Below are 22,650 nucleotides of genomic sequence, written 5' to 3' on the forward strand. Positions count from 1 at the left end.
TCTCAAAGTATTTTAAGCATATGATTCTATTTAGATTTTTTAAAATTTAATTATAAAAAGTATTGTACATTTTACTATGAAATGTCAAAAATATTATTTCATTTTTCTACTCATTATAGGACTGTACTGCAGTATTTTTTTATTTGTATTTTTTGTAACTTTTTAATAATTCAATACAATTTCAATTTTTAATTTTATTAGTTGCCGTCAGACTTTTTTTCCCTCTAGAATACTTAATTCTGATTGATCAGTCAAGTCATTTCGCGGTCAAATATGCCTGAATAATAAGAGCTCCTCAGTTATTTTTTTTTATGATTCCATTACAATATTTTAATTTTAATTACTATATTAACTGTAACATTTAACAAAAACATTGAACTTAATCTTTCGAAATATTTTGTCTCGTATCACCCCCACTCCGCGTTCGCGCTTCGCCGCGTTTCAAGATTTGGCGCCTTCTTGCGTATCTAACGGTTATTGCTGCTCGGTTCAAAATGCCCTCAGAGGATTTCTGTGTTGCTTTTAGGTGAAAATGAAACGTTTAGTTTATATTTTTATTTGTTTTAATTGGAATTAACTCTGGAGACGATGGTGCACACACAAACTTTGTGTGTTTTCAACGTGAGCCCGGGTTAAATGTGACGGGAGGAAACATTAGGAGCTTCAGCGTCTCACTGTTGTACGGACAGCAGGTAAGACTTGGATTATTCTCTGCCGCCGTGCAGTAAACAACGCCTTGAACTGTTAGACTAAGTGTTTAACAATTATGGGAGCTGATTTAAACCAGTTTATTTTGCTTCAGTGAAGGGCGCTATCTAAACACTGGCGAATGAAGATTCGAATCTTTTTATTTGAATCAGTGATTCAGAGTCATTACGTGTCGACATGAACCAGTGTCTAATATGTTTTACTGACCTAGGGTCAGCTTTATCATTTAGGATCAGTATCGATGACGTGTGTATTAACGTCTCTAATTGGCCTGATCAATCAAACAATGATATTAAAAACACACCAAATTAACGATAAAACACAAAACATACACCGACTTAATATTTAATCAATAGAGTACACACAATAAATAAAAAATCACATATTTTTGTACTATGTTCTCGTTGCATTTACACCGTTTTGACCAGCAGGTGTCGCCAGCGTGCGCTTCGAAAAAGTGAATCATTTTATGAAGCATATGACTCATTTGAATCAGTTGAGTTTTCCTCATAAACACTTCTACTTTAATAACATTTAGACATCTAACAGTGGCTTAAGTGTCCAAATATGTTCACAAACGCTGCATATTATGTTGTAGTGAAATGTATGGGAACTACAGGTATGATTCTTTAATATAAATGCATTTAAACAACTTTGTCCTTGCTTTGTGTGCAACTCTACGGTCGGTCAGTGGCTTTCTCAGCCTACATTCAGTAAGAGACTCGTGTGTAATAATGACTGTGGAACTATGGGAAAGTGTATTACCCTTCGGGGAGTCTGGTGTCGTCTTCTGGCCCGTGAGCTCAGGGACCACTGCAGCCAAACACACATACGAAACAAAAACAAGAAGAGCCAAAGTAATGAACAGAAATACAGATGCACACGAGCTCATTCCAGAAGATGCAGTTATCACGAGACTCCAGATCACACTTTGGAGAGATAATGCATCCTTAAACAGCAGGAAATCAAGCGTCTGAAAGCCAAAAGAAGCTTAAAAACCACAGAAAATAAATATAGCAACTGAAAATGCATTTATCAAACCCTGTGCTCATTCATCTAGCTTTTGTTGTCAGGCTCATGAGTTGTTGAGCTTAACTGTGTATGATGTGTGTGTGTGTTTGTGTGTGAGTTGAGGAGAGAGGAGGGGAGGAGTTCTGGCGGGGTGGGCGTGTCTGTCCTCGCTGTCTGTCACGGGTGTGGGAGGGGCTACTAGTATAAGAGGGAGGAGTCTGTGGGTCGGTTGGGTCGAGGAGGTGATGCTGGGGGTCGTCGGCTGCCATGGAAACACAGAGAGAAGATGGATGAATAACACACACACATACACAGCGCAAACATTTACAAAATCATGTTCAATAAATGTGAAAGAATTTCGTTAAAATGAGAAAGTAAAAATATTTTGCACTGAGAAAGTCAATAATTTTCTCTTAATAGAGTTCATAAAAGTAAAATATTTAATTGATATTTAATCTCATAGTTTTGCCAAAGTTATGAGATCAGATATCTCTGGTTATAATAATTACTTTTTAATTAAATAAATTGTAAATAAATTATTATATATATATATACACACACAACATTTTTATTGCATTTTTAACATTACCTAAATAAATTCAAGAAATGTATTTAATGACTTTAAAATAAGTACTAAAAAGAAATAACAAAAATTATACAAAATCTAATAATTATTATTTTAGTAAAATACTTTTTAATCAATGAAGTTTAAATCCATTCTTAGTACATATCTTTATTTATTTAAAAAGCATTTCTGACAAAATAAGAAATTACTTTCATAATAATAAAATAACTAAATTCTAAAATAAATAATAATAAAATATACAATCCCCAGTAATCATTTATTTTTATTTATAATTATTCATTTAAAAAATGAAATAGCATTTTTTGACATTAAAATAAATAAAGAAAATACTAATAATCTAATAATTATTATTTTAGTAATATTACTAATACTAATTAATAAATTTATATTTATTTAAAAGTATTTCTGACATTATCTAAAAGAAAGAAGAAAAAAATAAAATAAATACATTCTAAAATAAATAAAAACTATACAATCCCCAGTAGTAATTTTTTATTTATTTTCTTATTTTAATAAAAAAATTAAATTGCATTTTTGACATTATCGAAATAAATTCAAGAAATTAACTTAATGATATTAAAATAAATTCTAAAAGAAATGACTAAAAGTATTACTAATAAAATGTAATCTAAACAAATGAAATGTAATGAATTATCTGTTTATTATATAATCTGTGAGTGATAGATGTGTGGTTGATCATGACTGATCCTGTGCAGACAGAGACATGTTGTAAAAGATGTTTTACAGCATTCAGAGATCACATCGTGACAGAATGAGATGAAGAGACAAACAACATGGACAAAATACATCTGATTCTTCACCTTTGACCCCAGTGTTCACAAGTGCAGCGTATGACTGGATGACGTCTGTAGTGTTTTATTAAGTGGGATAATAAATAACGATAGCAAAACTGAAATAAAACAAGTGCACGGGGTTACAGAAGGAAAGGCTTTTCAGACCTGGATTAAATGAAAATAAATCAGCCTGATGCACACATTCAGAGAACTGACGTAATGTTTGCACATTACACAATCTGTTCTGAGACCTGCTGTCCATCCACTAAATCAGGGATCTGATGGGCTATTGGAAAGATTTTCACATTCATTCATTTAGTTCTGCTGTAAACATTGGTTAAATACAACGTGATATGCTGTCGATTCACCACAGAGACTCGTCCCTCAGCAGAACTGTCTGTGGAAACCAACAGAGCTTTGGATGTAAAGACCAAAACGTCCCAATAGATCATCTCTGAACTGAGTGTGTGTGTGTGTGTGTGTGTGTGTGTGTGTGAGGGTCTCAGAGACAGTGGGTCATGCAGAGGGACGGGGAATGGCGAGAGAACCACACACGTACCAGAAGCGTTAGTCCTCATTGGTCACTGATTGTAATTCTGTGAAAAATCAATATCAGCAGGAGGGGAGGAGCCAGAGCGATGGGAGGAGCAAGAGAAGGATGAGCGAGACACACACAGTTAACATGGAGGAGACAGAAACATCAACACTTCTCCAATCCAAGCTAACCAGAGACTGACGTCCAAAACCTCTGTCTGAGGATTTAACAGCCAATTATCAACTCAAAAGCATCAGAAATAAGTCAGAATCATCTTAAGCCATGATGGATTTTTTTTTTTTTTAAAGTTCAGAGGTTTTGCAGATCATGTGCAAATCATCTATCAGGGACTTCAGCATTATTAAAAAGGTCAGAATGAAAGGTGTGTGCGTGTGTGTGTGTGTGTGTTGCTGTCAGAAAGCAAGCGTTTGCTGTTAGTGTTACAACGAATCAAATCACACGCGACAGAACACAGATTTAACAATGAACACAAATAACAGTGAAGAGAACAGAAACATCCCTCACGCTTTCCTGTGGACAGTTAGTGAAGCGTCTGATGTGAGCCGACGTGATCCACACATTCATACATGAGAGAAGCTGACTGCTAGAGCTGGGTGATACGAAGCAGATTCAGAAGCCTTCTGATCAACCATCATTAGTAGCCAAGATTCAAAATGATAAATACAGGGAAAAGATAGTTAAAGTAATCAATTTGTATTTTTTTACAGTACCATTTAGAAGTTTTTGGAAATAAATTATTTCTTAAATTTACAATAAATTTATAGATTTTTATTTGTATTATATGAATTTACAAATACATGTTTTTTCATTAATATTTATAGTTTACACTATCATTTAAAATAATAATTTCTAGTCCAAATAGATACTGTTCTGTTGAACTTTCTGTTCATGTGAATCCTGAAAAATAAAATGCATCTCAGTTTCCCCAACAATATTGGGCAGCACAACAAAGGCACCGATGATGCTGAAAATTCAGCTTTGATCACAGCGATATATTACATTTAAACAATCTGTTTTAAATGATCCGGTGCAAAATCACAGTGAATATCTGCTCTATCACCCAGCTCTACGGAGAACACAGTGTGCATCTAATGGTTTAAATCTGTAAGGTCTGAACGAGAATAAGAGTTCGGAGCAGGACGCCAGACTGTGCACATCTGACCCTCTGATAAACAATGAGCTGAGTTTCAGTGATGGTTTAAAGTAACGCTGGTCTGGTGACGGTTAACTCACCCACACCACTGCACTTACTCCAGCGGAAGAGTCTCACATTCCACGGCTAAGAGCAAACACGGTATTATTAGACTGCAGCACTAGAAAGATAGTATTCTTGTCATGGACACTGTGTATCATTTCTGCTGCACTAGTGGATTTGGTTGTCTTCCACTGGTTGGACAAACATAGTTAGCAATTCCATTAGATGGAGTTAGTGTTGCAGAAATTACACACGTCTCAAATCTGAGTGCATTATGATAGTTTTGCAGCACATATACATCGTTTCATTAGCAGTTTCTACTGTGTGAGGTAATAGAGTGTCACCTGGGCACGCCGGGAGGAGCACGGTTAGGCCGGGACGGGACCTGAGGGGGGGGGCCGCCGAAGGGGTCCGGAGAGGCTCCCGGGCGAGAGGGAACCGGTGGCCCACCGGCTGCAGGGGGCCCTGGGGCGGAGCCACGAGAGCCTGGGCGTGCAGGAGGCCCCGGAGGAGGGGCCCGTCTCTGAGGGGTCGGGCTGGCCGCCGGAGACCTAATAGAGAAATATTGTTTCTTCTTATTAAGTTTTTTCTAACCTTTGTCTGTGCAGCAACAACAACAAAATTATCTTTGGTGACTTGATCAAAGTCCGTCTTATTTTATTTACTACTGCATATACTGTTTTGCATCGCAAGTTTGATTTAAAGAGCAAGAAGTAATGGATCTAATGGATCGTTTGGTTGCCAGTGAGCTCATCTCACATTCCAGCAGCAGGTGGCGCTACTGTTCCATTCTGTAACTATTCATTAGTGCTGTGTTCATGCTGGCATTCGTTTTAAACTGCTGGAGGAGGCTGGGTGTGACGTCACGGCGCTCGTGAATATTAATGAGTTAGTGACGTTGCTGGAGAACTTTCTTGGACTTTCCTCTCAAAAATATGATTAATATTCATGAGCCTGAAAATGGAGTATGTGCTAATGTTTGGGCCAAAATAACTAAAATAAATAATAATGAAAAAAAATAATGATATAAAATAACTACTCTCATCTTGGTCCTGAACCCACCTTCCTCCCGAGCCGCTGCGCTGCACCTGGAGCCAGGAGTCGTCCACAGGTGGAGGCAGAGAGGTGGAGATGGTGGTGGTGCTGATGTCTCCGATGATGTTCAGTGCTTCTCTGAGCGCGTGGTACATGCGTAGCATCTCGTCTCGCCGCTGCGCTTGTTCGGCCGACTCCTCCATCAGCGTGTTCTGATCTCCACACGAGTACAGCTGAGCCAGCAGCTCCGCATTGATGAACTCCTTCGTCTGAGACACAACACACTCACTCACAACACTGTTCAGAATTACCCAGAAACTCAAACTGAGCGATTGGCTTCAGATGCTGATATTTAGCCTATATAATGAAGTATCTCTGCTGACCACAGACGAGCTTCTCATGCCGCTTACATTATTGATCATCAGATGCATGATGGTCTTGGGCATCAGGTCTCGTACGGTCTTGTTGACGATGCTCATGTAGGAGTCCACCAGGTTTCGGATGGTCTCCACCTGCCTCTCCAGCTGAGGGTCCATGGAGTGCATGAAGTTGTCCGACCCGTTCTCGTCTCCAGCGTCGCTCTGCAGACAAACACAGACACAGTCACACAAACACAGGAGACGCCAATGCACACGATTAATAAAAAATCCAAACGCTATTCGAAGCTTGTACCTTTTCCTTCTCCTAGAGCGACGCCACGGGACGCAGCGTGAGAGAGAGAGAAAAGCATTTTGAGTTACGTCACATCTATGTATTCATTTGTACTCGCATCTGATGAATGTGAACACACACCACCACGCGCTCAGGATAGACGCCGGCACGCAGGAACGACGCTTTCCACCCGTCCACATCCTCCTGGGTCTCACAGGCCAGCTCCAGCTGACGGTAGTCCTTGTACACGTTCCTGTCAGGGCATGAGATCGAAACATGACAGTCCAAATTTCAGCTTCTGGTGTCAAATCTCTCCTGATTGTGATCAAGTAAAGGTCAGAATAAGGTCAGTAATATCTCCAGATGAACTCTTCCTGGACTGAAGCAGCTCAGCTTTACTTGATTCTCCATCAATCATGTTTTAGAGTCTCAAATCTGATCCTCAGGAGCTTTTGAGGAGCGTTTGTTTCCAGAAGCTTTACTTTCACTGTTCCTCATCTTACTGAGATATAATAAAAAATAAAACTGAGCTGTTTTTCCTCCATAATCTCATTATATCAGACTATATGAGCCAAAGCCTGATGATCAAATATGATACTCAACAAAAACACATAAGTACACTTTTTGTAGATAAAATGAAAACGTTTTTAGAAAAAAGGCTTTACGTGTCAGGCTTTACAGGGTTAAAAAAGAGCCCATGGAAACTATTAATGTTTATCTTACTGTGATCAATTCATCAGTGCATGTGATTCTAAAGATAAAAATACTGGAAAAATAATAACATTTTCCATCATTGATAAACATCTATTTTGTTCCCAGTGAACACTGTTTTACTGTAAACCAACGTCACATGACAAAAGTTACCGTAAGCTGGATGTGGAAGCTTTTGTATGTTGGCTATTGCTATAATTATTAAGGATTATGACCTCTGACCTTTGCTCGGTGTTGAACAGGGCAAAGATGTGTTTGCTGGACATGAAGCCTTTCTCCACGTCTCTGAACTTCAGATTGTCCACCTGCAGCATGTACTTCTTCTCTTTCTCCTGCGGGGGGCAGAACAGATAAAGTTAGGCCCCTGTTTTATCATCCGTGAGATTAAAACTGTAATTCTGATTGCTTAACAGCTAATATGTATTGTTATGGATTTGTTGAGATCATTAATATGAGAGATCATAAGGTAACAATAAAGAAAAAGTGCAGAGGAAACCTCAGGCTCCAGTGAGTGTCTCTCTCTCACTCTCTCTCTCTGTGTGTGTGTGTGTGTGTGTGTATATATGGAGCAGAGTCATTTTTAGTCTCTGCCACATGCGGCTGGAACTGATTAAAGTGTCAGAGCTAAAATAAACGGTCAGGGCGGTCTGGTGATGCTGACTGGTGCACCACAGTCGTCTGGATGTCCGTCAGGGGCCCGGAGCCCAGGGCCGGCCCCGTATTCCCCTGTATACAGAACAGGGCACGTGATGCTTCCCGCGCGGGAGAGATTTGGGATTGGTGCTCATGAGATGCTGTGAAATCTCAGTGATGATTCACTAAAGAATCCGTTTTTCTTCTCCTAAAATTAACATTGATAAAAATATTTTTTCCTAATAACCTATAATAATAAAAACCTTGTTGAAAACATGGACTAATACAAAAATAAATTAATAAATAATTGTTTGAAACGCAATAAATGTTAACTGAAAGCAAATTGTAAAATAATAATAATACTGTAAAAAAAGGCCTAGACAAAAAAAAAGACAAAAACACAACAAAATTATTACAACTTGAAATGTAAAATGAAAATGTAAAAATTACTAAACAAAACTATTAATTATACTAAAATAGCACTGATTTACAATTAGATAGAGACGATTTGTTGATGTGCAAAATTAGTGAGGATTTTTGAAGATTAATTATTTAGTATTTATTTTGTAAATAATTGAGTATTGTAATAGAATTGTAGATGTAAAAATAATTTAGTATTTAATAAATAAAACTAGTTTATTATTGGAAGCAGAAGTATTGTATGGTAAATATATTATATGTGCAGTGGTTATAGAAAAGAATCACATTTTGCAGCCTGAAATGAAGCCGGACACAGTTTTTGGTTTATCCAGCTCTATTTACTCCAAGTGACTTATTGTTGTTGGTTGATTTCTCACTGTAATGAAAAAACATAATCGATGGAGTTTTGTGTTTGAGTTCATGTTGAGATCTGACATTTAATTGCAGGCTCTGATTCTCTGTGAGATGTTCTTTTCTCTTTCATACATGTGTAACGTGTGTCCGCAGAGGTTTGTAACAGCTGGAACAGAGAAAAACTAACATTTCGTCCTCGATTACTCTCCCTCAAAAGCATCCACACTGATGCACAGCAGTCAAGATCTAATAAATCATTATAACAGTAGCTCAGATGATGAACGCTGTAATATAATACTGTATGATGCCTTTATGTTCCACAGAAGAAAGAAAAAGTCAGTTTGTAACAACATGATGGTGAATAAATGATAACGCGATGATCTTTTATGGGTAAACTTCCTTTCAAAATAAAAGTTCAGGTTTAAAAAAAGACCCAACAAAAATCACTACATCCCAAACTAGAAACCAAACCAAATACAGCATACTGAAGAACTTTTTTTTTATCTTACAAAATCATTTTCACACAAAAAAAGTACAAACTAAAATTAAGTTGATATTTAGGACCATTAAGATTTTTTTCAAATTTGCATTATTTTAATAAATTCGATTTTCCCCCTAAATACTTATTATAATGCAAACAAATATATATATATTGTTTTATATATATATATAAAAAATGAAACCATGAATCATAATTCTGGAGCATATGAAGATGTTGGTGAAATGAAATGGTTTGAGGTACAATAATTTTGTTTCTCTTTTTATTTTGTCATGTCAAAAAGCAAACAAAATAAAAGTCAATACAAAAACAGGCTTGGTTTTCCACCGTTTTTTTCTTTTTTGAAGGATGAAATGTGACCCATCAAAAAAATAAATAAAAGCAAATAAATAAAAGAACAAAAATTATAAAACGAGTATATCTGCCTTGACATTCCAATCCGATCCAGACATCAGTGATTAAAAAAACAGCATTGAATCTGTGTCGCCAGCACAGCACTATTCCTCTCACAACACTGTGTGTGTGTGTGTGTGTGTGTGTGTGTGTGTCTTTAAAGAAAACGAGCCGCAGAGAGTCATATATACAGGGCAGCATACCACAGTGCAGCAACTAAACACACACACACACACACACACACACGCATGGAAGTCATCAGAGGGTGAGAAGTCAGACATCAATGTATATCAGTCATGACCTCTGACCTCCCCAGCTCCCTAAACACACACACACACACACACTGAATGATTCTCCATGTGCTCTTGTAAAGTCTCAACGGCTCTGGGTCTTTAAAGCCTTGAATCTCTGGAAACGTTGTACACTTGGTTTCAGAGCAGAAATGCGTCGGATCTGCCGCAGTGATTCCAGACAGGAAGTTTGAGTTGTGTCACCTGATACTGAGAGTCCAATCAAACCAGGATCTAAATAACCCACGGCGGAGTCAGATTTACAAAACATTGCTCTTATTCTGTTACTTGTAAGAATCAGGTTAAGAATATTTTGTATACCCACAAACATTTTCTAACAATAACATTTATCTGAATTAGTATAACCATAATCCATAATAACACTTCCTCCTTATGGATTATAGACTCAAATCTGAGTTAATATCATCTTAATGCTGGATGTGTTTCAGGTTTTGTCTTCTCCAGATGTTCACTGCTGGACTGGAGTGCTGTGGATTATTGTGATGTTTTTATCAGACTCTCATTCTGACGGCACCCATTCACTGCAGAGCATCCATTGATGAGGAAACAAACTCATCCTGATCTCAGATGAACTGAGAGAGAACACATTTTCAGCAAAACTATTCTTTTAAGATGTTTTTTTTTCTTCTCTGTGAATCCAACCAAGCAGCGTAAGATAATCACGTAGTTGGAACATTTGGCCGCTCAGATCTTGGACTACAGTTTGTGACAAAGTCGAGAACTATTCCCAAACTCCATTTCTGTTTAGGAGAAACAGATGAAACACAAACTAGTTGTTTCTTTCCTATGTCCAACCACACGGACAGAACTGTGAATATTTTCCATCGTTTTGTTTTTGGTGTGACTAACACCAGCGCAATCATAAGAGCGGAGGAAGTTCTGACTCGATTCGTAAACACACTTCTCATCGCTGCGCTAATCCAAAAAACACAGCCTCACAAACACACTTTTGAGACTCATCATGTCCACGTTCACACACCGTCAGAACGGTCACTGCGTCATGTAGAGCGATAACAGTATCAGGAGTGACCGTACATGTAGAGCTAAACCAGAAATGAACCGTTTGAGACAGAAATGTGCTGCGTTAAGCCGTGTGTGTGTGTGTGTGTGTGTGTGTGAGGCTAAATAGCTTTAGTGTCTTGGTTTTGCATCAAAGGCCAGAGAGACGCGGGGAGGCATCTGGGAGCAATAAAGCGCTCTACCCCCTCATTACCAGAACGACTGCGCCTTGAGCCAAAGCCAACGGCAATCTACAACATGCATGTCTTTTCCCCTCTTTCTGTCTTTAATTCACAAAAGGAAAAAAAGCACAGCGTCTTTTTGTACAAGGTTCCCTCATACAGCTCTGTCTCCTGACACACTTGACATCTACGAGGGTTTCTGGAGAAGCTGCTCTGAAACAATCTGTACTGTAGAAAGTGCTTCATAAATAAGTTTTACTCGACTGTTTTTAGTTAGTTTCTCTCCAGCATTGTTAAGCCAAAAGCTATTTCCTGAGCTCATATGACTGGAAATTTGGAAAGAAAAGATCAGAGGAAGAAGTACAAAAGAAAAGAAAAAAACGACAGCGCAGAATCAGTTCTGGTTAGCGTCTGACAGTCGTCACAAACTCTCCGTACGCACGCTAATGTCTACAGCAGCGCAGGCATGTTAGCTGCATTAACCCCTCAGCGTCCTGCTTTAAAACTCTTTTAAAATCTGCAGTCAAAGAGACTCACATGTAGGTGGAAAGGACGACGGTCGCCCCCCATTTCCAAGGTCAGACGCTGACATCCAACATGCATTTCTGCATGCTCCGTCTTTATGCTTTAGGAAAGAAACAAACATTGCATAATGCAACGGTGTGAAATCTCAGTTTACATACTTGCATAGAACCAGACATCACACATTGCATCTTTTGCATTTGGCAGATGCTTTCATCCAAACGTTTATCCAAAACGTTAAACGTCTCTGAGAACCAACAGCATTAGAGATGCACTGGAGACGAGTTAGCACTACATCAAACATGTTCAGTGGATTTGATTCACTGCTAAACTCAAATCAACAAATACCATTTATTTTTAGACTGAAAAAATGCAAGAGTCAAGTTTAGATGTCAAAATCTATACATGAGTGCATGAGATTAAATAAAACAATAGTTAAAATGTATTACTGTATTTTTTCCTGTTTTGTTAAGTTCCATTAACATTCACTGCAAATACTGTTTAATGCACTTCTGGTTAGATGTTAACTGCATTTCGTTGCCTTGTACCGTACATGTGTAATGACAATAAAGTAAAAAAAAAAAAAAAAAAGTAACAACTGTATTTGTTAAAGGATGTTGAACTGAAAAACAAGCGCAATTCAGATGAGCCAAAAAATAATGCTATTTATATAATTTATTAGTTTAATTAATAACATGCACTAAAGTGTTAAATTTGACTTGAATTTTAAATTAAACCTTTTTATTTTAATTGTTAATTTTTCTGTTAAAATATATTATATTTTATATATATTATTATTATTATTATATTATTTATATTTTTTTAAAAGTAAGCTTTTTCTTTAAGTATTAATTATAATTAATCATATGCACTAGTGTGTTAAATCCTAGGTCTAAATTTGCTAATTTAATTTTAATTCAGTAAAACATTTAATTATATTTTTTTTACAAGAATTTTCAAGTTATAATGTAATAATAAATAATTTTTTTTTTATACATTTTAATTTATTAATCCTATGCACTTATGTGTTAAATCAAAAATTTTCCCAGTTTAAAATATATGTAAATGTCTTTAAAAACGAGAGAAAACTATCCATAGAGAGTGTTTTTGAAGTGGTCCGGTTGCGCTCCCCACCGAGGCGTTTCTGAGTCCTGCTCGGGTCTGAGAGGAGAAACCATAGCTAAAGCAAACACTGTCCCCGCCCGTGACTCACTACCCACAATGCAACACTCCCACCACATCACTGCAGACCAGAAGAACGAGAGCTGGACACGTGGGTGGAGATTTACTAGAGAACAACAATCTGAAGTGAGTCAGAAACAACACCACTTTTACATTTGCTGAAAAAAATGTGAGCCTGTACAAAACTGACCGGGCGTAATGCCAGGATGTTGCTATGTGGTTGCTAGGGTCTTGTGTGTGGTTGCTAGGTACTGCTACACACTGAATTAGTGCTCAGTATTAGAACTGTGTTCAGCAAATCTAAGCAAAACAGCAACAAAACCTTGAGAAAAAGCCTCTTTGAAAACATACACCATTTCTATAGATTATAGACTTAAAGATGTTGATTGAGAGCTGTGTTAGAGTTGCACTGGAAATGGTTTTGTGTATTAGGATTGATGCGCTGCTTCAAACATGTTTTAGTTTAGTGGGTTTGATTCAACAGCACACTGACTGCTCAACTCTCATAAAACACACCGCAAATAACACTTCTTTCAGTGAGGAGAAAATACATGAAAGTTTTTATTATTATTTATTTATTTCCTCATCTAAATTGATCTTCCATTTAAAATCAGATCCTTTAACGTTTACTGTAAATGATGACTAATGCACTACTGTGTTAAACTATTCAAATATGTTCATTGGTTAAAGGATGTTTTCATCTGAAAATTTCAATGATTTTTCATGAATATTTTTTATAATTAATGCCATTTAATTTAACATATTAATAACTGAATCAATCATATGTGCTAATGTGTCAAATTTGAAATGTATTTAATGTGAATTAAATTAACCATGGGGACTTTTTTATCTGCTAAAATATGTTAATGATCCTTTAGCATTTAGAAATAAATCGGCACATTCACTAATATATTAAATCTGAAATCTAGGAGTTTTACATATTTTGACTGGAACACAAGATCAATTTACATGAGCAAAATAGAATTAATGCATGCAATTACACAAATAATAAATAAAATTGAAATTTTTTGCTCATGTAAATTGATAATGTTTCCTAGTAAAAATACCCAATGATCCTTTACCATTTACTGTAAATGATCGCATGCACAAACACTGCAGGACGACACACACACTGAACTTTAATACTTAGGTTTACCCTAAAATGATGCACTAACGAAGAGAACTAGTCAGATTAATTAAAACTAGAGCAACATCATCAGAACCATCCCCCGTCGGCCGGTGATGGAGCGGTCTCTCGCTCCTAGCCTCCCAGTTACCTCCCACATCCAATCTGCTCCTGATTTACACCCCAACGTTTGAGGGGGTTCTGGGGGGGGTCATCCAGCATAAAGGCCTCTTTATTCACGCCGGACAGGGAAAGGAAATCGGCTTCAGAAGAAAAAGCACGCCAGTGTGCCACAGTCCCGCACATCTGGAGTTATTACAAGCCCTCGGTCTTGCCAAGAAACTCCGACATTCCTACAACCCTCACACACACACACACACACACGCGAACACGCTACATGCACCCCCAACCCCCTCCCCGAAATGACACAACACATGCAGCAAATGAATGCGCTTCACTTCCTGTTGACCTTTGACCCTCAACTTCCTGCAGCCTCCCCAAAAAGCAGGAAAAAAATAACAGCGAGCCAGACGGAGGCGGGAAGGAGAAGAAAGCCCCGCCTCTTGCTCCTCTCTCGCTGCTTCACTCTCTCACTAGTGAAGTTAGTTAACAGTCCAATGCCACGTCAAGCCTGCGAGACACTGCAGAGACCAGACGCTCGCCGGCACACGGATGCTTTATGATTTATTCAGCAACACCGAGCGAGAAAGATGAAGAGCCGTTCATTCCCGTGCAGATGCAGACTGAGAAACACTGGGAAAACTGAGATCAACGCTCGACAAACTCCTGGAGGATGAGGTGCAGTATCTTCATCTGCTAACAGAGAATCTGGAGTTTGATGATGTGTTACCAGCTGATCTGATGTTAATCGTTCTGTTAAAACCCTCAGAGTCAGTGAGGGCGCGAGAGTCAAAATTAATCACTGAGAAAACAGAAACATAAAGCCTGTGGATAGATAGATAGAAATATATTCATTTAATGACCAGATTTAACTTTATATGTATTTATGTATACATTGACACTGTAACAATTTCTACAAACTGTCTCTAAAAATTATTATTTTTTATTTAAGTTGATTACATATATATTTATTTTTATTTACCAGAACTACAATTTATTAAGTCGATTAAATATATCAGTGTATAAAAGGCAGACGAAACATTTATTAGTTTATACTACATCAATGCACTTTCGTGTAAGCAGCGTTTTAGGAAATTTCTGTGGAACCTGAAAGCACAGGGAGTGCATCATCACTCTCCACAGGAAACAGGAAGTGTCCCATCATCACCTGTGTGTTTCAGCCTCCTCAGACCTGCACTAACTCTCTGATCGATGGGAATCTTCCGGAAGCTCGTCCCGCCTGCCCAGTGTTCAGACTACCTGTTCAGGAAGTAGTGTTTGTACAGTAGTCTGCACATTGGTTAGGCTGCACGGGGATGCTCGAGACTACTGATGTGACGTCATGATGCCAAATAACGTATGAATATACTGAATAAAGTGTCAAATGATGTTAATGTGTGAGAGTGTGAAGAGTGTCATTTTAGCTTCATTCACAGTGATGTTCTGAGCACATTTGAGACACTGTCCAGATCTCTTCTGAACCCTTCTCTGGAGAAACAACTGAGATATGAACGCAATTCATTTTGTCTTGCATATTCATCTGGATGTGGTTAGATGAAAGAGAAGGATTGAGTCAACGAGAGAGAAACAAGAAACCAAAGATGAAACATCTCTGGAGTGAGTCTCGTATGAAGTTTCACACGCTCTCAAACATCCAGACAAACCAAAACCAGATAGACATGTTTCCACTTAAGACTTTTCCTGGATCACAGTGTTTCCTGATCCGATGCCTTCTGCTTCCACACACACACACACACACACACACACACACTCTGTCAGCTGTGAAGGTGTTTATCAGAGCACTTCACATCATCTTAAGAACATTGCTGGAAGAAACAACACTATACGCAGTGCACGGTCAAAGACACAAGTGTAGAAACTATTCTCTCTCAGAAATGGCGAGTAACACATGAAAGGAATGTAATATTATGAAGTAGTAAGATTAGTGTTTGATGCAGAGAACAACAATTCAAAAATAGTATCTATCATGATTTAACTATAGTTTGTGGACCAAACTGTACTCAGAAGTGAGAAACATCTGACAAAACCTACACAAATAAGGTCAAAATGATTAATAAATAAAACTAATATATTGTAGCAGTAGGTTTGGGATATTTCATTCAGCTTTAAGTAAATAAATACAATGGAAGCCTATGAGCATGTGTGTGTGTGTGTGTGTGTTCGAGGACCCGTTCAAACACAGAAGAGTTTCTGCTGCTTTCTGAGCTCATTAGTGACTGTTTTACTTCTGAGTCGGACCGTGTTCGTTTTGGGGCTCTGAGTGCTGGGAAATGGTCATCGCCAGCCCACGGTAAAATAAATACACGAGTGTGTGTGTGTGTGTGTGTGTGAAGGAGACTTTGTCTTCGCAGCGAGATGAAAGTGGACCGCAGCACCCCCCTCGCTGTCTCTGACCCACATGCTCCTAGTTAGAGTGACCCAAACCACACACACACACACACACACAGACACAGTTCTTTGAAAGTCAATGGTTTTATGAGGAGCAGTCCTCTCTTGGTGAGTGTGTGTGTGTGTGTGTGTGTGTGTGTGTGTGTGTGACAGGTCAGGCTCTGGTATGCACATGTGTGTCCCAGCTTTACACGAGACGCCTATCTAGACAGCACTTTAAAGTCATCATTGAATCAGAATGCACTATAAATTAATACATTTACTCACTTTAATTTATCAAGGACACTTTAAACGAATCAGACGTGATAGTAGAGACATTTATAATGATTTCAAATAAATGCTGCTTTTCTGAACTTTCTATTCATCTGTGAATCCTGGAAAATAAAATGCATCCTTTTAGTTTTTGTTATTTTCGTACATCAAATTATACTAAATGTTTTTTTTTTTTTGTTCAAATGTGTTTTAATTAATGAAAATGTTTTACTGTTGGAAGTTTTAGTTTGGTGTAACTTTAATACCCACAGATACGTGACCACACTGGTGCTTCTCTAGTCCTGACTGACATCATGCTGTAACCTTCACTTCCTCTCTGAGACACTGAGCATGTGTGGAGGCTTCGTTCAGCAGGAAAACCTTCCAGAGCTGGAAAATATATCACACGCCTGAGATCATTTCTTTTCTATAGCGGAAAAATTGATATAAAAAATTCCACATAAAAGCTGTAAGGAATAATGAGTGGCGAGCAGCAGCCACGAAGGCGCCGCTGTAGGAGCGAAGCCGAGATCCAGCGTAAATCAAGACGACGACGACGCTTTGACTTTGAAGTGAACGATCTGAGAGCTGAGTTCATAACAGTGTGTCACTTTAAGATCCTCCTGACCACGTCTCACCTCGTCATCCTTGTACCAGGACAGAGATTCGGCCGTCAGGACAAACCAGTACTCTTTAGCGCCGCCCTTCATGATGCCGATGTTATTGATGGTCAGCCATCCCTTCCTGATCACCTGAAACACATCAGCCGCTGACTGCATACTGTACATTATACTGTACACTACTACTGAGAACACATACTGCACTCTCTCACTGTTTAAAGCCTTCAGAGATCATGTGTGTGTGTGTGTGTGTGTGTGTGTGTACTGTGACTCGCTTCTGCCTCAAGTGGACAAATAAATAAAAACATTATTTAGCAACAAATCAGGCTCTTCTCCATGAAGTGAGCGCTTAAAAATTCTAATATAATATGAATTATAACCTTTAATTTTCAGTTTTAAATAGCCTTAACATATATATATTCATCTGTACAAAATATCATGTTGTATATAAATATAATTATTTTGATATGGTGATGAAATAAGGCCAGACGTGTTCTTGATAGATAGGTTTATCTCATCTTAAAGGGACAGTACACACAAAAATTAAAATAGCTCACCCTCAAGGTATTCTATGTGTATGTGACTTTCTTCTTTCAGAGTCATATTAAAACATATCCTGGCTCTCCCAAGCTTTATAATGGCAGTGAACGGGTGTTAATTTTCAACAGTCCAAATGAAGTCCAATAAAGCCCATCCATCCATCATATAAAGTGCCTCACTAGGCTCCAGAACCCTCTGTAGTGCACACTACGCTTTCACATCTGATCTGAGGAGACTTTAATTACTGAGATAAACACGTATGCTTTAGGAAACACACACAAACGACTTACCATGATTTCATCCTGACGCACCGGAGTAAGAGAACACAGAACAGGAAAAAACAACACATCAGTATTGAACACAGCTGAAACACGACGGATGCTAGAAAAGAGAAACACCAGACACGAACCCCAGCGAAGCATCTTTCACACTTCTTCTAAAATTTTCGGTTCACTATGAACACAACCAAATCATAAATATATCGCGCCATGTTTTGCGATATCAGTAAATATCGTATCGGTATCTCTATACAATGCACTATTCTGCATTGATCTGCTCCACCGAACAAGCATCCGCTGGGACTCATGTCTCCAAAACACCAAAAAACACGTTTACATCATCATCTATAGATGCTACGTCATGCTACGCTCATATAATGTGTATGTGTGTGTGTGTGTGTGTGTGTGTGTGTGAACAGAACAGGACTTTACACACATCATGCTGTCACTCGCTGCCCTTAAACATCTGATTCGAGCGAAGCAGAACTGTGTGAAGAGCCACTCAGCTTTCAGTTAAAGTTACACTGAACCCAGAACGCCCCAGAGACGCCTGGTCTGAGATCAGTTCTAAGATAAAGCTTGTATGTGCACTGAGAGAAGCATGAGAACAAACCTGGCCCTGGATCAGTTGATAAGGGCATGAAGATAAAGAATAAGAAACACAGATGAGGAACAGAGGAAGGCAGACACTGGACACGTGACGTGATTAAACGTGCACAGAGAAATTAATATCGTCTGGAAATAGTGAGTATAACTGTGATTCAATCCCCTTTACCTGATTACCAGCCGCTTTCTTCTTGTTCATCTGACTGCTTCTCTGTTGAGCACTGAACAGAACAGAGCTCAGTCAGTTACACACACATATATTCATATGAATCACAAATAATAACAATCTTTTTATTTTATATTATATTTTTTATATTTTATATATATATATATATATATATATATATATATATAGTTTCATGTTTAATAATAGCAATAATAATAAATATTATTATTTTTCAAATTATTATTGATTTAATATTAATAGTTTTATTTACCAGTTTAATGTTAGTAATAATACAAGAATATAAACAAAATAATTCTTATTTTATATTATTATATATCTATTGTTTATTATTAATATTAATATAATTTAATAGTATTATTATTAATTTGTTTATAATTTGATATTTTATTTATTCATTATTATTTATAATTAATATTAACAGTTTAGTGTTAACGATAATTAATAATATATTTATTATTTATAATGAATATAATTTAATGTTAGTAATATAATAATAATACTTTTTCAAAGTATTATTGTTATTTTATTTAATATTAATAGTATGATTAATAATATTACCAGTTAAATGTTAGTAAGGATACCAATAATAATATAAGTAATATAATAATTATTATCTAAATACTATATATTGTTTTTAATTAATATTAATATAATTTAATAGTATTTTTTATTTGATATGTTTATTTATTATTATTTATAATTAATATTAACAGTTTAGTGTTAATAATAAAACTAATAATAATAATGTAAAAAATATTATTATTAATTAAAAATATATGTATTATTTATAATGAATATCATTTAATGTTAGTAATATAATAATAATTATTATTTTTGAAATTATGTATCATTTTGTCATTAATATTAACAGTTAAAATTAGTATTATTATTACTATTATTATTTTACTAATAATTGTGGCACTGTCCAGTGAACCACGTCAGAGGTCCAGGAAACATGAGTCACATGCTAAATAATAATAATGTTATAATTTTTTATATTTTTATTGCTTACATTTTATGTTATCATTATTGTTATTACTATTTTAATTATTGTTTATATATTTTTTTAAATTAATTATATAGTTAAACATTTGGTTTTATGGTCGTTTTGATGCGTTCCTATGTTTAGGGTTAATAATCGCGGCACTATTTTGAGTAATTTGATGTTAAGCTCACTTGGCAAACCCGATGAAGTCCTCGTGGTTGGTGTTCATGTACGCCAGCTCGATGTCGATCAGCAGCAGCACCTGACACACACACACACACACACACACACACACACACAAGGAGAAATCACCAAATGAACAGCTGTTTAAACTTGTTTCTGTGAGGATCTGATGCTACGCACCTGTTGTTTAGTGCGGCTCTCGCGGTCGCGGATGTGCTGCGTGACGATCCGCTCCATCTCTTCTCTCAGCATGGGATACTGGGCCAGCTGTGACACAATCACACGTGTTTGTGATGACAGCATCAACATAACGAACACACTATCTTACATCATATGTGCATGTGAACAGAAGACGAGTGGACGCTAAGAAACGGGTTTGCATGCATCCACATGCACGTCACATGACTCTAAATTCCAATGCATCACTTGTGTTTAAAACAGATATCAATGACTTTTGGCTCTACAGTGTCTCATAAGCAGTTGTGCACATGAATCATGCTCAAAAGAGTGTTCGGAAAGTAACGAGTCGAAAAATAGATAAAAGGGGATTTATTGTCCCTAATTCTTTCTTTTCTTTCAGTTTGTTGTGATTTCCTTTTACTGATGCATTGTAACTTGTAGTCAGTGCAGAATCACACACACACACACACACACACACACAGCAGTGTTTGGGGTCGCTGTGCCTCGGTGAAACACACATGATCAGGGATCTGTAGAAGTGAGGAACAAACCAGATGAAGGAGACTGAGAATAGAGGCAGGTTCACACTGACGTCCCTTCAGTCTTCACACACACACGTGTGTTTATATACAGCCAAATCAACCCTGTGACATCACTTGATCTCCTCGCCCTCCTGTCGTCCCAAACACATGATGAGCGTTCACTCTAACACAAAAGGAGGATTTGTGAACCTCATTCGTGAATCAGTTCTAATGAAGAACGCTCTAGTTCACTCTGAAGCAAACAAGGAGTTAAAAAGGTCTGTTCCTTACACAAAGCTTCTATATTAACACATATATTGTGCTTTTATGAGTGTTTGGAGCTTGAACATTTCCTTGGAAAATCTCTTTTTGTGCTTTGAGTTAAAAACAACAAGATGAAAGAGGAGAGAGAGAAACAGAGATGTTTTAGTGTGATGTTAGTCTGAGCCATGATGACGTCATTCTCACGCCAGAACACACACACACACACACACACACACTGACAGAACCAACAATAACTGAGAGAACGCCACATGAGGGAGCATGCGTTGTTAAAACTTAAGCCGGGGACTTTGGATAAAATCTCTCCGGTTCTGTAAAGCAGGACACAGAGAGGTAAGGATAGACCGATAGTTGCTGGACCGATGGATGAGTCCTAGATCTATTCTACATTTAGATGAGCGAAATACCTCTCGAACCCTAAACAGACGATACTGTAGATCCCTGTAATGATAGTCTCTTCAAAGAACTTGCCTTCAAAGATAATGTCATGATGAAAAAAGGAGCATTTTTTAATGCAATATCAACAAATCAATTCAAGTTAAATATGACATTTTTTTATATGCACCCTATTCTTGTTACAAAATCTGAGAATACTGTACAGACTGATTTAAACAGACTTTCAATAAGGATAATTATAAATATTGCCTTGGCAACAAACTTAAAGCAAGTTTAAGTGCTACATTTACTAAAATAAAAAATAAAAAATGTAAGCTACTGTAAATGGAAGAAATATTAAAAAATACAATATTTACTAAAACTGAAAATGAAAAAAAGATATTTAGCTAAATAAAATAAATAGTTTAACTAAATCACATAAAGAATTACTGAAACTGAAATAAAAAATGAAAAATAAATATTTAAAAAACAAAAAGCACATTTAAATACTGAATCTGAAATAAAAATAAGTGAAAGCAATATAGAATTTAAAAATGATAAAAATAACACAACAAAACTACTAAAACTGAAGATAAAATACAAATAAATTAAAGTAGAATAAATATATATATTTAAAAAAATCACATAAAAATTACTGAACTGAAATTAAAATAAATTAAAGCTAAATAGAAGAAATATAAAAAATATAAAAGCACATAACAAAATTACTAAATCTGAAAATGAAATACAAATAAATGGAAGCTAAATAGAAGAAATTGTTTTTGAAAAACAAAATAACAAAGAATTACTGAAACTGAAATAAAAATAAAATGAAAAATAAATATTTAAATTAAAAGGCACAAAAATACTGAAACTGAAATACAAATAAATTAAACATAAATAGAAGAAATGTAAAAAAATATATATATTTTACAAAAGCACAAAACAAAAAGAAAAAGAAAACAAAATACAAAATAAAAGCTAAATAAAAATAAGTAGTGTGTATATATATATATATATATATATATATATACTAAAACCAACACATGGACAGCTTCTAAAATGTAAAAGTGCATGATAATTATAACTTAAAGGATAAATATTTATGACTCCTCTACAAATCTGAACCTGACACTATTTCAGCAGCTGATAAACACACCATTACATCCGTCTTCAGTCACACAAAATCAGATATACGTCTAAACTTCACTGGAAAGATGTCACAGTGCCAAAACAATCCCACA

The 22,650-nt window shown here is 36.6% G+C and overlaps 1 protein-coding gene and 1 long non-coding RNA gene across 2 annotated transcripts in view; one reads left to right on the top strand and one right to left on the bottom strand.

The window, feature by feature from the left end:
- LOC128014941 (dynamin-1-like) overlaps window positions 1–22,650 on the bottom strand; it is a 42,275-nt gene that overhangs the window by 2,271 nt on the left and 17,354 nt on the right. The window contains exons 11-23 of the mRNA XM_052598730.1: window positions 20,229–20,315; window positions 20,057–20,127; window positions 18,863–18,914; window positions 18,100–18,111; window positions 17,288–17,401; window positions 7,470–7,579; window positions 6,678–6,789; window positions 6,558–6,569; window positions 6,296–6,466; window positions 5,913–6,154; window positions 5,195–5,401; window positions 3,659–3,695; window positions 1,474–1,981 (exon numbers count right to left, since the gene is read on the bottom strand). Coding sequence (XP_052454690.1) covers window positions 3,674–3,695; window positions 5,195–5,401; window positions 5,913–6,154; window positions 6,296–6,466; window positions 6,558–6,569; window positions 6,678–6,789; window positions 7,470–7,579; window positions 17,288–17,401; window positions 18,100–18,111; window positions 18,863–18,914; window positions 20,057–20,127; window positions 20,229–20,315 — 1,212 coding nt within the window. The 3' untranslated portion in view covers window positions 1,474–1,981; window positions 3,659–3,673. The remainder of the gene's footprint in view (window positions 1–1,473; window positions 1,982–3,658; window positions 3,696–5,194; window positions 5,402–5,912; window positions 6,155–6,295; window positions 6,467–6,557; window positions 6,570–6,677; window positions 6,790–7,469; window positions 7,580–17,287; window positions 17,402–18,099; window positions 18,112–18,862; window positions 18,915–20,056; window positions 20,128–20,228; window positions 20,316–22,650) is intronic.
- LOC128014943 (uncharacterized) lies at window positions 498–4,015 on the top strand. The gene is made up of 2 exons (XR_008183744.1): window positions 498–692; window positions 3,716–4,015. It is a non-coding gene; the product is annotated as an uncharacterized LOC128014943 (long non-coding RNA).

Source organism: Carassius gibelio, chromosome A5 (assembly GCF_023724105.1).
Source record: "Carassius gibelio isolate Cgi1373 ecotype wild population from Czech Republic chromosome A5, carGib1.2-hapl.c, whole genome shotgun sequence".
NCBI lineage: Eukaryota > Metazoa > Chordata > Actinopteri > Cypriniformes > Cyprinidae > Carassius > Carassius gibelio.